At 33.5% G+C, this 16,677-nt stretch overlaps 1 protein-coding gene across 2 annotated transcripts in view; it reads right to left on the reverse strand.

The window, feature by feature from the left end:
* The window catches only part of MAP3K2 (mitogen-activated protein kinase kinase kinase 2), a 73,370-nt gene that overhangs the window by 20,096 nt on the left and 36,597 nt on the right, over positions 1-16,677 (reverse strand). For both annotated transcript variants that reach the window (XM_039851251.1, XM_039851252.1), the window contains exons 2-9: positions 15,452-15,521; positions 11,493-11,611; positions 10,840-10,880; positions 9,277-9,376; positions 4,215-4,328; positions 3,863-3,950; positions 1,054-1,184; positions 71-150 (exon numbers count right to left, since the gene is read on the reverse strand). In XM_039851251.1, the coding sequence (XP_039707185.1) occupies positions 71-150; positions 1,054-1,184; positions 3,863-3,950; positions 4,215-4,328; positions 9,277-9,376; positions 10,840-10,880; positions 11,493-11,611; positions 15,452-15,458 (680 nt within the window). In that variant the 5' untranslated portion in view covers positions 15,459-15,521. The remainder of the gene's footprint in view (positions 1-70; positions 151-1,053; positions 1,185-3,862; positions 3,951-4,214; positions 4,329-9,276; positions 9,377-10,839; positions 10,881-11,492; positions 11,612-15,451; positions 15,522-16,677) is intronic.

Consider the following 16,677-nt stretch of genomic DNA (forward strand, 5'->3'; position numbering starts at 1 on the left):
ACTATCATACATATATATATGCATATTTACCCACAAATATATTAAAAAACAAAACTAAAATCAACATTACCCATCCAAAGGACTATCGAGTGATGGACAACTTCCTGAGCCAGAATTTTCAGGGCTACTTAAAGATAACGGGTCCAGCATCTAGAAAAATATAGAGTTCCACTATGATTTGATGTGATATAACCAGAAGTTAGTTTTTTTTAACAGCTTTATTGATAGAATTCATGTAACATAAAATTCACCCATTTAAAGTGTAAAATTCAATGGTTTTTAGTATACTGAGAGTTGTGCAACTCTCACCACAATCTCAGAACACTTTCAGGACCTAAAAAAGAAACCCCATATTCAAAAGCAGTCACTACCCAGTTACTCATTTTTAAATGTTTAAAATGTAGTTGTCCCTTATAGGTGGGCTATGATTTCAAAATTTCTTGAGAGAAAAATAGACTTTCTCTATGGACTATCAGCTAAATGATTTCACATAATTTTACTCACTGAAAACCGAACAAAGGACCCACCTAAATTGAGACTCATGATGCTGTGACTGCTACATTATTAGAAATGAAAATTGCAATAATATAAGCAGCCAATGCAATGTTAAGGAAACAGCAGCAACTTCATGGAAAAACTTCAATACTAAAAAACTTTTAAAAACCTTTTAAAATGTTTTAGAAAGCTGACAAACCTCGCCTTCACGAAGTTAAATATTTGTAGTTTTAATGTATCTTTCAAATGTTAATTTTAGGATCTGAATATTAATCCCGGGATTACAAACACATGCATTTATTCATTTATGGATGAGCAATATAAGAAAATCAGTCTTTTCGGCTTTCCAGCTTTCTAGTTTTCTATATACATGAATAAACACAAGAACATGTAAATTAGTGGGTAATTTCCTGCATTTTTTACTATTTTGTTCACTTAAGACGGAAGGTACAGAGGCAGAGAAGAGGTAACACACACACACACACCCCTGCCAAACCACACTGACCTTGACAACATTCCGTTTAATGAAATAAAAAACCATATCCAACTTTTGCTTACTTGGTCCATGCTCTCTGGAATGAACTCTCCTTCACTATTGATACTGGTGAATGACCCATTCCGGGCAACCTGGTGTAATTCATCTGGAATGTATCCTGGGGGAGGGGAGCTTCGATCTCTACCAGTGGGACCTCAAAAGAGAAAATATATGATTTTATAAATATCAGCAAGAACCAATTTTTGTTTTAATTAAATATACACACAGAATTTCTGGACTATAGTACAAAAATTTTAGCAACTGAAACTCAGTTTTTATTAAAACTTGTCAGAACATTCAAGTCTACAAAGCTTCAAATGTTTTTATAACTTTCTATAATTATTAACTTCAGTGTAATATTCATTTGTAACTTATTAGGTAGTATAGTCTTCTGACTGCATTATAGGGTTGATAATACAATAAAGATTTTAAGATAAATGCCACTGCTTCTGAACTTCCAGAGGTCACGTGTACCCAGATATGTTACCTCTTAACATAATTTATGGAAGGCATCATGATGTAGTGTAAAGAATATAGGCTTCAGAGTTAGACGTAAGTTTGAATCCCAGTTGCAGTTATTTATCAGCTGTATGTCTTTGGGAAAGTTATCCAATCTCCATGAACCTGTTTCCACACCTATAAATACGGTACTAAATCCTTCCTTTGCAAGGGTATTGTGATACTAAAATTATTCATAATAAACATATGCTATCTACATTTGGCTCTATGTTCTTTCCATTCCTGCTCTTTAATCTTTAGAAACCTAAGTGAGATGACTTCTTAATCATTTAGTCCATATTAGTGTGTTTTCCACTTGGAGGCCCAGATTTTATTCTCGGGTACTTAAAATTAGACTTTTGTGTGGCAAGCCATGTTTAGAAAATCAGAGAATCTAATATAGTTCATCTAATTAATCACTACATTTCTTATTAGACAATAATCCACTTATTTTTACCTGGTTCTACAGAAATAACACTATGCTTATTAACATAGTTTCTCCCCTTTTCTACTAATTTTTTGAAATTATATAAAAAAAGATAGAGGGAAGTTATGTGAGCATTAAAAGTTCCAGTCAGATTTAAAGCAAAAAAGGTTTTTGCCTTATGTTAAGGAGTCATTTTAAGTATAAGCCAGCATTTGTTAATAATGAGATACAAAGGGATTACCAACAGATGTGCATAAAAGAGGTAATTTCCTACACTTGACTCTAAAATGATTAGGGGGCTCAACTTTCAGCCAGAAATTGACTTAGGCTTTGTAACACCTATGAGTACATTTTTTGTCATATTTTTGTGATCTTGTGATCATATGCTCACAACTATGATCATATTTTGATTCCTTCCATATACCCTTGTTTATAAAAAAAAAAAAAAACAACAACAACAAAAAACGACCAATATACTCATTAGTGGAAGGAGATAGGGAATTAAAATAGCTATGAAAATCTCTTCATCTTCTTGTTGATAACTCATTTTTCTTAACCTTTGTTAGTAACGGGTATGCCAGAGCACTCTTGGTTAAGACCTCCACACCAGTATACACTTCCATCCCAAAGCAGTTTTTCCTCTAGCTATCTTTTATGAAAATCACCAAAGGGAATAACTGTCAGTAAATAAGGAAAAAAGATAACGGTTATATCTATCAAAACCATTCCAAGTTTAAAGAGGTGACAAAAAAAGACCAGTAATTTTATATTTTATAATTTCCAGTTTCTTCTTATGCCAGCAGTGAAGTCAAACAACAAGAATATTTATCAGCAGAACAAGAGTGAGGCATTCAGTACAATTTTAATTCGAAATGAATTTAAAATAGTCAGTTTAACTAGTGTATTTAGCTTGTTCTGCACAATGTAACTACAATGAATTGGCAATTTTTTTATGTTAAAGGTACTATGTACTACAATGTGATAAGAAAAGGTAAAAAAGAAATGTATAATTAATAATAGTCATGCCTTCTAGTTTGAAAAGCAAACCTTCTAGTTTATTTCATTATTAACAATCCTCTTCTGTTTACATCTTAGATTCCCAATTACATCTCTTATTTTGTCCCATTCTCCTGCTTCCTCCCTTTTCATGTTTTGTGTCCTCTTCTACTTTTCCCCTTTGAATCCATCACTCAAGTATGTTTTCATGCTATCTTTACTGACCACATTCACTGTCCTATTTGTAAAAACATTTATGCCAGTGGTTTTTGAGCAATGCAATGCTCTTATATAAAAATGCACATTATCACTGTTTTATACAAATTGAAAAAGATACACAAAACTGGGGAGTTAGAGCACCTCTGCCCACTTCATGCCCCTCTAAGCCTCCTTTAAAAAAAAAACAGCATACAGGATGCATTTCTCTTTACACCAAAAGCTTACTTGTAACAACACATTATTAATGGCAAATAAAAATTGGATACTAACAAAATAATAATAAAGCATTATCTGGAAACTTTAAGCAATCTTTATTTTGATAGCAGTCTTGGCATTAACAAAAATTTAGAGAAAGGTTTCTGAACTTAGTCCATCCATTAATTTTAATATATTAAAATATTTCTTTTAATTTTTCCCTCCAGTTTATTTGTACAGTTAAAATTTGAGTAATTTAAATTTGTTAAACATTAAAATACCTTGGGGGTATATAAAGAAATAAAATATTTAAGTTGGAGACTGCTAATCCTGTAATACCTGACATAATTTTTCAAAGACAAATACTAGGACATGAGATAAATTAGAGTAAGGAGACAGGGTGCTATTCATCAGGGTTATGTTTAGGTGTTACATAAAAGGATGGAGAAGAAACTGAGAAATCACCCATTTCATGATTCAGACACTAGCTTTCTTACCTATTATAGAGAGCCGTTTTTTCCTCTCTGCTCCAAATACTGTGTTATCTAAATCTTCTAGTGATGGCAATGGTTCTAAATTAGTAGCCTACAAAGGAAAAAGGATGATTAATGCTATTCTTCCCCTTCAAGGCTTTAAACAGAATCCTCTCCCCTACCAAAAACAATCTAGATAATCTATATTGTTTGTGGGTCTTATCAAGTCTGCTCTTTGAAATTTTATTTTAACATAATTCTTCCCAAGTTTCTATTAGTTTCATATGTACAGAATATTAAACTTACTTTCATATATTGACTTTTACAGGCATAAATCCTATAATTCTTGTTCGGAAAAAAAAATCCCACAACATACCTGTATACTTCCATTTATTACAAGTAATATCTTGAGGCTCTTCATATGAATACTACGATCCAGCAGTTCCACAGCTTTGTCCAAGTCATCCTGGGTAGTTAATGGAATTACCAACTAAACGAAAAGGAACATAAGAGTCATGCAGCCATCTCGCCAGGTCAAGTCCTTCAGGGAGCATCTCCATTACTATGGAATTATAAATCTCAAAATACTTTGCTCTTTGATTGATCAGCATAATGAAATTCTGAATGCATATATATGTATCTAGACTGTTTTGCACTTCCTATCCTACCATCACTAAAATCATAGAATAAATGTGAACAGGTTTTTTTTGCTTTATTAATCATTAAATTCTTCTAGAAAACACATTTAGAGATTAATTTTCTAGGATATTTCCATAATATTGCTAAACTTAATTTATAGTATTCACCTCCAAATAACATTAAGTACACACAAAAACTATAGAAAAATAAAAGGTACTATCTTTCATCTGAATTAATGAAACTTTTAGTGTTTTCTTCAATAGTAACCACTGACTTGATTTGCATTCTCATGAGGTGTGCTTATCAACATGCCAAATACAATGAGCATCTGTGACAGCTACAATGGAGGGGAACTCATATGCCTGACCCTGGTGACTTGACCACTACACTCTAACACAAATAAGCTAAATGAGTCAGCAATCCCACAGTGAATCCTGAATGTGGAAATCTGCTTTCATTAGTCCTCTCATAGACCAGATATTATAAAGCAGGAATCCCCAACACCTGGGCCGCGGACCGGTACAGGTCCATGGCCTGTAAGAACCAGGCCACATAGCAGGAGGTGAGCGGTCAGCAAGCGAGCAAAGCTTCATTTGTATTTGCAGCTGCTCCCCAGAGCTAGCATCACTGCCTGCCTCAGCTCCACCTCAGATCATCAGGCATTAGATTTCACAGGAGCACCGGTCCCTGGTGCCAAAAAGGTTGGGGACCACTATTATGAAGGACAAAAAAGCACCTGGCAGGCCCGAGAACAAACATGATTCATGTAATTTAACAGTATCAAAATACTTTTTTCTTTTGTAAAAAGTGTAAGGTTAGTAGCTTAGGATGACTCTGTCAATAATCTTCAAAGCACATTCGATTTCATTGAAAGAAGGAGAGAATAAAAACAAGTGAACATATCCCACACTTGTTAGCCTGCTCTAATCAACACAGTGTATAAGCCATTCAAATGTAAAAGCCTAGTTAGTTTTGGGTCTTCTACAGTATAAATTCCTTGAAATCAAGGACCCACTCCCCCAACTCCACCTCCTCCACACACACATCAACAATTAACACGGAGAATAGCAAAGAGCAAACACTTGACAAATATTGTTTAATAACTATCATAGAGTGAAAACTTCATTTGTACCCAAACCCACAGCTGACATGGTGTGCACTGATTCTCTGCAGATTTCTTTATGAAAAAAATTCAATGTTTTAAGAAAGCCTGCCAGACACAAATACAGCAGTTTCTGATGTGGTAGGTAGTAACTTAACTCTATATCAGCCTATGGTAAAATTGGTTTCACGGTAAGTTGTTTTGCTTATAAAGTTGCAGAACTTGTGGACAATGTTAAGTGAGGACTCATGTATAAAGCAGGACTAATGTGAATTCCATCATACAATCTACTAATGTTTACTCTATACCTGAAATTATATTTCCAATTTCTGTGTAACTAATTTTATACTATACAACTTATCAGCTAATCAGACCTTATTTTTCTCTATGAGAATTTTTTCTAATAAAAAAAGATTTTTAACTGGTATCATGGAACAAGCCTGATCTACTTAAACTCTTTTCATTAGCCTATCAATTATGAACCATATTGGTACATCTTGTTCCTATCTTTAACATTTTTTTTTCATTATATTTTAAGCACTAGAAAACATTTTAAAGCAATGATGAGGATTGTTTTACTAATATTTCGAGGAGAAAACCGTAATATTTATTTTTATTACATATATATTTATAATCGGAATGTTTACTGCTCCAAGGTACTGTTGCTTTGGGAGGAAAAGACACTAGTTTAAATCACTGTATTAATGTAAATGATTTTGCTCTTCTTCAGTTTGCTAACATGAAATCTGGAGTGACAGCTTGGACTACTGCCTATGGTTTTGATACGATCCCTCACATGTTCTAAGGTCACCTATTACAAATTTTAAAATGAGAACTACGAGTCAATAAGTCCCAGCTTGTCTAAATTATACTAAATAAATTATACAATGTTTTCCTACTTGATGAATTCATTTTAGCCTCATTTCTGAAATTGATTTCCTTCTAGCTTATTGATAAATCCATTAAATGTTAATATAAATCTTTTCTGAAAAGGAAATTAAAATTTTAGTTTAAAAACCTACTAAACAGAACCTAAATTTGAAAGAAGTGAATTATCTTCCTGACTTTACATAGTGAAACATGAAAATAGTCCATAAAAAGGTTTTCCTTCTCTACCCATCATCTAAAATGGGTAGATTATAAAAAATCCACTTACTTTGCACAACCCCACTTCTATCCCCCATGGCAACATACACACAGACACATACACACCTGACACTTTATTAGAGAAACAGGAGCCCAACCAATAAATCCAACCAATCCCAGCGTGAATTTCATGGTTGTTTGGGTTCTGGAAAACTTAAAGTTTACAGAATAATGTTTTTTTGTTTTTTTGTTTTTTTTTAGAAAAGAGAAATTTATATTATACTAGAAACTATTTATAGAATTGTAATAATAAGCAGTATAAATGAGATTTTTGCTTGTCCGTAGGTCCAAAAAACTAATACCCCTTATAAATTTGTAGCTCATACTCTCAATGTTTAAGGGCATGCACTAAGTGGGTCATAATGTGAATAAGGACATGGTTAATTCAGAGAATCACAGATACTCACAGAATCTCTGAGTTGCAAGAAACTTCACACAACCTAATCTCACCCTAATGCCTCCCCTACCACATTCCTGCCAAGAGGCCGTCCAGATATAATGGCAGAACCACTCCCAGAAATTCTTCAGAAAGCATGAGAAAAAGAAGCAGAAAATGGAGAAATTTTCCTATTTTTAGAAAAATGAGAACTATAGATCAATTAACTTAATGTCAGTCCTCAAGAAAACCCTACGAAAATTATAAAAACAAATTGGGCAAACTCAGCAAAGAAACAGTAATTCTAGGCACTAGAACAGGTACACTGTAAACAAATAATGTCAAACTAACATCATTTTTCTTGACAGACCTACTAGGCTGGTAGATCAAGATAATATTATAGTCTTACTGTATCTGGACATTTACAAGTTTTCTGTGATACAATTTTAAACCAAACAAAAACAAAGATGTATCTGGGTGCCCCTAGAAATGTAACATGAGATAAAGATTCAAATTCAAGCCTGTTTATATGGAAAAAGACACTAGGAAACACTGGTAGGGGGATGGGGAAGACAGAGAAGAGAAGAAGGCCCATAAAGAGTATATTATCCAACAAGTTACTGCTGTGGCCAAGTGGAGTCTATCCGTCACCACTTCCCACTCCATCCTTGAGCCTCATCTCACATCTTACCCCCACACCCCAAAATGTACTTCAGCCTAGGCCAATCTTCTAGCCATGCCCCCTGAAAAGCCATCAGAGTTTCAGGGGCTAACAGTTGGAAATCAAGCCAGAACCAACAGAAATAAGTGTCAAGATAGGGTCAGGCACAAGAGGTGTTCATGGCTAACTGAAAAGCCAAAAAGTATTTGAAAAATAAAATTTTAAGGTATTACGACAGGATAGTACTCATCACTTTGTTCGAGGATGTTAGTTGTTTGGATGTGGATTTTTTTGTCAAAATATTTTGTTTTCAGCTTTAAGTGGTTTTCTTTAGATAAAGCTACATTAGCATATTCCTCTGCTTTAATAATTATTCATTTGAAATTATAATATTTTCAAATATTTTTATTCACATAATGCTTTTTTACATTTGCAAAGCAATTTCACATTTTCTAAAATTAATTTTTACTAAGCTTTCCACCATCACTCCAGTCCCAGTGGCTCTTTCCTATTCCTGAAACACATATGTCTTAGCCATCTCAGGACCTCTGCACTGCTCTCAGGCTGCTTTCTCTACCAGGAACATTCTTCTCCTCAAACTCTTTGCAAGGCTGGCTTTTCATACTTCAAGTCTCCATAATGAAATATTAGCACCTCAGTTAATTCTTTCTTAGTACCATTTAACTACGATACCTTGCCTTTATTCTTTTATCGTAATACTTTATGTATTTCCTTCAAAGAATTTCATAAATTTAAACAATTCATTTATTAATTGTCTGCTTCTACTACAAGTCTATAACTCCATGAGGGGCTGCAATTCCTAAATCATAGCATTATGCCTGGCAAATTCAACAAGTATTTTTTGGGGAGGGGTACAATAACAAATTAACCAGTTAACTAAATTGTCCCTCAAAATTTTAAGATCTCAAGATCTTGAGATCTCATAGAACATGAAGAAAACCTCAGAGGTCATCTAATCCAATGCAAATTTTACCAAAGTTCAAAAGGAGATTCCCCAGACACAGAGCTCCTCAATGCCACAGTGAACCCTCAAGATCATGTACTGACTCTCAAACATAAACATAATGATCTCACCATGTCTTAACCAACATGAAAATAATCCTATACGTTTAAACTAAACTGTCTCGCTACCAAAGCTCAGTCTCTGTAGCCAAATATAGAGCATGAGAAAAGACAGTTTACCAGTAAAGTACACAGAGTAAAAATAAAACATAAATAAGCAGCAAACTTTTAAGTAATACATACATTTCCTTTTTTAATCGATTCTCATTCAATTATTCTCACAGTAGCACCTTTTAATATTTTCAACAATGGAAAAATTCCATTTCAGTCAGTTAAAATTCACAAATTTAATTGTGCTATTTTATCCCTCTAATGTACTTTAATCCTCATCAATTCCTAAATAAAAGCACAACAGTCCTAAAACAATCTCTGAAATGAACATACTACTTTCCAAAACAAGAACTACTTGAAGTTAAACTTAACATATTTACCTCATTGTTGGTATAATGTAGATCCATAGATTGTCCAAAGGCAGTTTTAGCTTTAGACCTCAGATCTTCCAGTTTAACTGGTCTGGGGAACTGAAGGATTCTATATAGACAGAATTTTAAAATATTTTATTTTCTTGGGCATAATTAAATAACATACTTATAACAGTTATCTCTGGGGTGAGAAATTAAAAATAAAAATGTAAACTTTGACTTTACTTGAACACTACACAAAAATGGCTCATTTTTGATCAAGTGTACTAATTCTCAACACAAAGTTCAAAAACTCTAAAGTTTCTTCTATCTTAGTAAAAATTATAAAAAGGAAATTCTCAAAATGTTCTGCAGTTTATAATTTGCAATGAAACTGTTATGTGAACATTAAAAAGCAGTGTAAAATGTTCACTGAGGAAAGTAATAAAACTTAACTATGAGACATACATACAATGGAATGCAACAAAACTGTTAAAAAGAATAAAGTCATTCTTTGGGTATTCAAATTTTGATTTCTGTACCCTATCAACTCAACATTTTCTGAGCTAATATGTAACAGGTAAGCATACCCCCAACATAAATAGTTTTGAATGATTAAAACATTTTAATTCTCATATTTTATTCATATATTGCAAAAGATTGGCCTGTGCTGCCTGGGGAGCTTGCACTGAAGCTTGGAGCCTATTACTGGACTGTAAGCTGTTTCACTCACTCTAACCCTTCATGGCCCAGAAGACAGTAAGAACTCAATAAACAGCACTCCATGAATGAAAAACAAAACTGAGAATATCCATATAAGAACTGAAAATAGGTAAAAAGCAGATTTTACAGCACTTGTATATCTGGTATATCCCTTTTTTTTTTTAACATCTCTGGTAAAACATTTTTACATCTCAGGTGATATGATTTCTGAGCCTTTTTAAGTCCTTAAAATAGACATATTTCATTAAATTAATTCAATGAAACACAAATAACAGAAATGAAATCTCATGTTCTCCAACTTCTATTGGGCCTTGTTAGCAATGCTATTTTTAACCACAACCACCCACCTCCAGCACTGTACTGAGATACAGATATCCAGTGGAAGGTTAGGCTTACACCTCTGCTAAACGATTTACAGCCACCATTCCAACCCACTTTCCTCAATGTTACTAATATGTGTCATATGATTGCAGTCTCTTGAGAATAATCAAAATTGTGAATGTTAAATCCACATACATAAATTCTGTACAGTAGGTGAAACAATGATATAATTATGAAAAGAAAAATTATATTTAATTTTCACTGAGTAAAATAAAAGGAAATGGTAATATTTAAAGGCTGCATTATAAAATGATCTTATTTGTTTCCTAATATTGCAATGTAAAAATATTCATCATTTCTAATGTTTAGCCTGAATTTTGACAAATTCTCTTAAGTCTAAATACATATTACACATTACCAAGGACTATTACATTCTCAAATGGTAAGCCATGAACCTTCATTAAAATATAGAAAGAACCTCTCATAGCTTTAAGTAGGACACACATTTAATTAAATCAATAAACTGAAGTGTAATGTGTTTTTCCTTACCTTTTTTCTCCTCTGTGTTCAAATTTGACTCGTACATCATTCTGTAATGAAATGATAAATCATTCAGAGATCAGATAAAATTTCTAGAATTCTTAAATCATTTTTCCTTAGTCATTCATTTATAATAGAAGAGAGAGAGAAAAAGGTTTCATTCTCAGCATCAACTTCAATCGATAGCATCTGCCAAAGAGCTGAGTTGAGAATTATGTTGCTGAATCTGGGCTCAACAGGAAAGAAAGGTCACTAAGATCTATTAGCGACAGCATCATGAGTATGACACATTTGCTAATAGTGTTAGAGGGAAATATAAAACACTATATTTCCACTTTTGTGTTGAACATCCAAAACTAATTTTACCTATAACAATCAAAATGATCCACATTTGTGTATATACAGATTATTTTAAATTAAAAAAGTGCTTATTTTAAGTACTTTAAGAATGGATAAAATATTAGCAGTTACCGTATCAAATGAAACTCAACTATTTTTTTAAAAAACAGACTCTTACGGAAAAAATGTATAACAAACAAAATATTTGATTCAAAAGTGTAAACCCTAAGTACTTTAAACAAACTCTCAATAAGATCAGGATATTCAAGGAAAATAAATCATAGAACAACAATATGTATTTATTAAAACACTAAAATAAATACCTGCTTTTTTGGTGACAAAGATTTTGTTTTTCTGGTTTCCTGTAAGGATAATGCTGGTCGGCTGGCCTTATGAAGAACAGCCAAATCTTGCATGATTGAGTTCAAAGCTTGTTGATCATCTAGATATGTTTTAAATTACATATAAATAGAAATATAATTTTAATATGTATTTATTATAGACATAAAACACAAAATTTATGATGAAATTTTATGCAAAATCCATCTAGAACATTTTCAATGCCTACACTTGTTATTTTGGTGAAATAAAATTTTAATTATTTAAAAACTGAAGACAAATAACAAAATAGCACAAGACTCAAGCATTAGCATCATACTAGGTGTCCAACACAGAGTTACAGGCATGATAAAGTCATTCTGCTTCTAATGACGTAAGAGCCTAGGATATGGGTCAAAACAGCCTTGTTATGACAAATTCTTTTCTATGACTCCTAAGCAAAATATCAACAAGATACCTAAAATCTTTTAAAAAGTAGGGGGGATAAATAACTTTCTATAAATACCATCATTACTTAGCATTTATGTTCAAAGTACAGAATTCCTTTTAGAGTTCTTCTTTCATCAGTACTTCAAGAAAGAAACAACAAAAAAGCTTTATCTGTGGATAATGGCCCACTGGTTTTTAGAACTGTTTTTCTTGACCTTCTGCCCCATAATGTTCAACAGGACTACAAACATTTAAGACTATTTAATGATCTTGGACAGCAACTATTCAAAAGCTAACAATACAAGAAAAATTCATTCCTAAGAAAAAAATACTGAACTCATAAACTGAGTGAAGGAATCATTAACCATAAGCTTTCATCCTTTCCAAATATTATCAAAGATTTCTTTCTAAGACTATAAGCATGAGCCTCCTAGTGATGCCAATTATATGCTCTCTGGAAAACTTCAGGGACAATTGATTTTCACTAATAAATCAATTCCACTAATAATAATCAACATTAGTAAAGGAAATGAGGGACTTTACAGTTTATATTTTAAAATGTAACCATTTTGGTGAGTAATAAATTATGTTCCAGAGTAGTAATAATTAAACCATGCTTTATCTGGTATGAAAAAAATCATTAAAAAGAATATGGCAATTCAATGGCTTCATCAGTCTTTCAAACACAAACACCTGACTTCTCTAATGTATTATTATTATTATTTTCACTCAGACCAACAGGGGAACAGGGCCATGTAGGGGCTTTATTTGATACTACTATGTTTCAATACAAACAGTCCAGAAAGAAAGTCAAGTCCCTTTGGGGCAAGGAGTGGTGGGAAGAGTGGTTTGTGTTGCTTGGGATCCCAACCCTCAACCTGAAAGGGATTGGGTGGGCCCAGACTGCCAGCATGGCTGGGAAAGATGGCACCAAGGATGATACCGTGCAAGGCCTAGGGGCCAAGGGGTGAGGCTTGCAGCTCTGTAGGTATCTCAAACTCTCACTGGTGGGGTGCTGTCCAGAACCCCCTAAGCCCAGGGTGATGCAGAGGAAGAAAGTTGAGCCCCAGGAGCCTGCTTCTGTCCCTCATGTCCTCTGCTTCCCTGGCCAGCATTATGCTCATAGCATCCAGAGCAGAGCACCACAAAGCAGATGAGACCTATTTTGGCCACCAAGCAGAAGAGGAAAGGACAAAGTCTCAGGAGAAGAAAGAGGGTCCTGTGATCCATATAGATGGTAAGGACTGACAAGAGGAAAAGTATAATCCTTCACAAAGTATCCTCTGTAAAATAAAAATTTCATCATAACATTAGCTTCGCCAGTAACTGAGCCAGCTGGGTATATTATAATCACAATATATGTACTGTCCATGGGTCCATGCCAGACAATGTCATTAACTGATAAAAATAAATCTCCTTTAGGAAAAGAATAAGCTGAGAATCATCTAAAGTGGAATAAAATTACCTGATGAAACCTTTCTGAGAAAGGTAAGATCCTTAATTGGAGAAAGGGGAACTCTAACACTTAAACATATCTATGTTTTAATTATTTTCTTAATTAGAAAAAATTTAAATACTTGAATTGAGGCATTTTTACACATTTAATATCACAATACCAAAATAAATAAATAAAAAATGCCCAGAAGGTTTTGGCTCAAATCTCTTATCACACTTATATACTAATTTCATTGTTTAAAAAAAATGAGTACCATTTTCTATCTATTGTAGATACACAAAAGTAAAGAGGGCCACTGGAATATAAGTAACTTCTTAGAGAGATGACATACTAATAAAGGGCAAACTAATTGAGTTCCTTCTTCCTCTGGTTTGAAGAAGAATCATATGGTAGATACCCACTAGGAAACATACTTTGAGGAGACTGACAAGTTATAAACTAACAAACTCACAAAAGATCAAGCCAAGTGGCAAGCTGAGATATTTACACAATGAGCACCACCTCTAACAATTCTTAGGACCGTTTTACTCTATTATGAATCTCTGTGGCGGTCATAAGTACTAGGTAGATTAGATAGGTTATCAATGTTATAAGGATGAGTTGATCCAATAGGCAGTAAGGATGCCCAAAGGATTCTAGAGTCTGACAAACAGTCACACAGAAGCAGCAGTGTGTTTCTGACACATGCTGAAAGGACAGTTAGTTGAATACAAAAATGAAAAATGTTTGGGAAATAATTTCAAATAAAATCCTTTATTAGGCATGTTTAATTAGATATCTTATATGCTTATTCATTATACTTGAAAAATAATTACAGGAGGACATCCTCAGGCAAAAATTCAAATATCTGTGATTCACACTTTAAAATATTCATGGTTTTCTGTGACTACTTTTGTATGTGTTTTTAAGCAATGGACGTTCTTTGTGTTGTTGCTTACTATAGTGAAGTATTTGAGAAGTACGGTAGAAATAAACATGGCCCAGATTGCAAGTAAGAGCAACCAAAATGAAAAGTTGGTAGAAGTTCAATAAAACGATATCCAATTTACTGGAGGTGAAGCTGACAAGAGTGGAGAATTTGGACCACATGATGGCACTGCATTCATGGTTACAAAGAGAAAGTGAAAGTGGAGCTCTGGCCTACACACTTGCCACAAAGTAAAACACACTGAAAGTGTGCTACCCCTTCCACTAAAGAACATGGTCAGATTTAAGTCCTTTGGCCTATAATGTCATATATATACATATAAGAGTGGATAATACATTTGTTAAGGAAGGAGTAGGGAAAGTGTGACTAAGACAAACATGGGCAAGTATACATCAGAGTTAAGATACCACTATCAGTATAAGTTTAAAAACTTAGCTTCCAACTACTTCTCAGTCCATTTTTCCCTATTTAGGATAGGGTGGGCCGTTTGCTCCATTTCTTTCTAGTGTTTCTCTGTTCAATCACTGTCTCAAATTGGAACTGTCAACCCCAAGGAGAAAAGAAAAAACAGAAAAAAGGATATAAAAAAGAAAACCCAATACATAAACTGAACACTTATGATCCAATTCCATCCTTTAGTCTTCCTTTCCCTACCACAGGATATTCACAAGAGTTATAAAACATATCCTCCCTGAGTGCCAATGATTTGCTGTTCTATTGTTATAACATTTTACAACATACTATTTTTTGCTGCTATTTTCTTTTGTCTATATTATTACATTGTTGGGTAATTATAACAATTAATTCCTAAGGATTTATTTAATCTTTAAAAGTCAGGTTCATTTATCAAGTATTCCTTCTGGCCATTAGACTGTAAGAAAATCACAATCCATCTTAACATTTTATTTGGGATGGCCCTTCTATGTCCTGCATAAAATGATCATTCCAAAACTGTACGAATACAAGAAGGCTTTATCTAAAAATGTATTAAGTAAATATAAAAAGTTACATTAAATCTACAACATAAAATTTCTTTATGAAAAAAGGTTATCATACATGCAGAGAAAAAATTTTCTCCGTCATTTCATTCTTTAATTATAGATTTAAAAATTTCTTTAGTTTGAACTCACCCATCATGGCAACCAGCTCAACAATCTGAAAATCAGGGAAATAGTTCTCCCATCAGCATTCTTTACTGCCCTAAGAGGTAAAAAGACAAACGCATTAATAATAAGAAATAGAAGAGGCACCCAACACACAAACACACACAAAATATCAGTTAAAAACACTACTAAGAAATGTATGATATTAATACTTTACACATTTTGCTGGGAAGAGGTGCTTTATTTCTCCCAGATACTCGATTACTGAGAATGACCTAAAAATCATTATTATTTTATACTAAATTTAAATCCATATTTTTCAGGCTCCTGTCTAAGCTAGAAAAAAAAAAAAACAATTTTTGAGAGTCAAAAACTTTAACAGATAGATAATCTAACAAACTTAAATTCCTACAGGGCAATGGCAGATATAAAGATGAATAAAAAGGGTCATGTTTAAAGACAAAAGGGAGGATGTCAACAAAAAACAGTAAAGACCAACAAAAGTTCTCCCTTCCATAAAAGAAAAAATAGTCAGAATCAACTTTTTCAGAACTCCACAATTAACCAAGGCTTGAAGCAATCTGGGCAGTATTTAAGAATCTCAATAAAAAGAGAGAGTGTTGTGGTTTTCCAACCTTCTCTATTCCTATCTCCCTACTCCTTACTCCAAGCTCCAAAATAACAATATAAATCAACAGCCAACAGTCACCATGAAAATGAATAACCTAGAACCCATCATAAAGGGCAGAATGAGGCTAGAATGTCTTCAAAGTCCAATTCTCCCAAAATTGTCATTATTTGTCTGAGCTAGTGGTTGGATGGTAGACCCCACTTGACAAGTTGTCTTTAACCTGATCAAAGCTTTTCCAGTGCAAAGAGCTTGGGATTTTTGCTGAAACCAATCAGGCAATTATTGCATTATCTCAACTGTCTGAGGAAGAGAAAACAATAGTTTAACAAAAAATTTTTTTAAAGAAAAGCTGAGGAATGAGATGTCAATAGAAACCTTTGAAAAACTCCAAAAGATTCCTGAGAATCCAGAAGTCACAAAATATCCAGAGCTGTTGAATATTCAAGAAAGGCCTAAGAAACCCGTAGGCTTTCACCTTTGGCTAACCTTGAGGCACTGTGCTGCAGTAAGTGAAGACTAAGGTAGAGTTGTAAATGCCTAGAAGAATGTCCAAGGCCAGAGCCAATACACACAGAGAGAACCTCTCAAAAAAGAGTGTGAGACTTATTAGTTCCAGGCATCT

This window comes from Pteropus medius, unplaced genomic scaffold, assembly GCF_902729225.1.
Source record: "Pteropus medius unplaced genomic scaffold, Ma_sr-lr_union100, whole genome shotgun sequence".
In the NCBI taxonomy this organism is placed as follows: Eukaryota; Metazoa; Chordata; class Mammalia; order Chiroptera; family Pteropodidae; genus Pteropus; species Pteropus medius.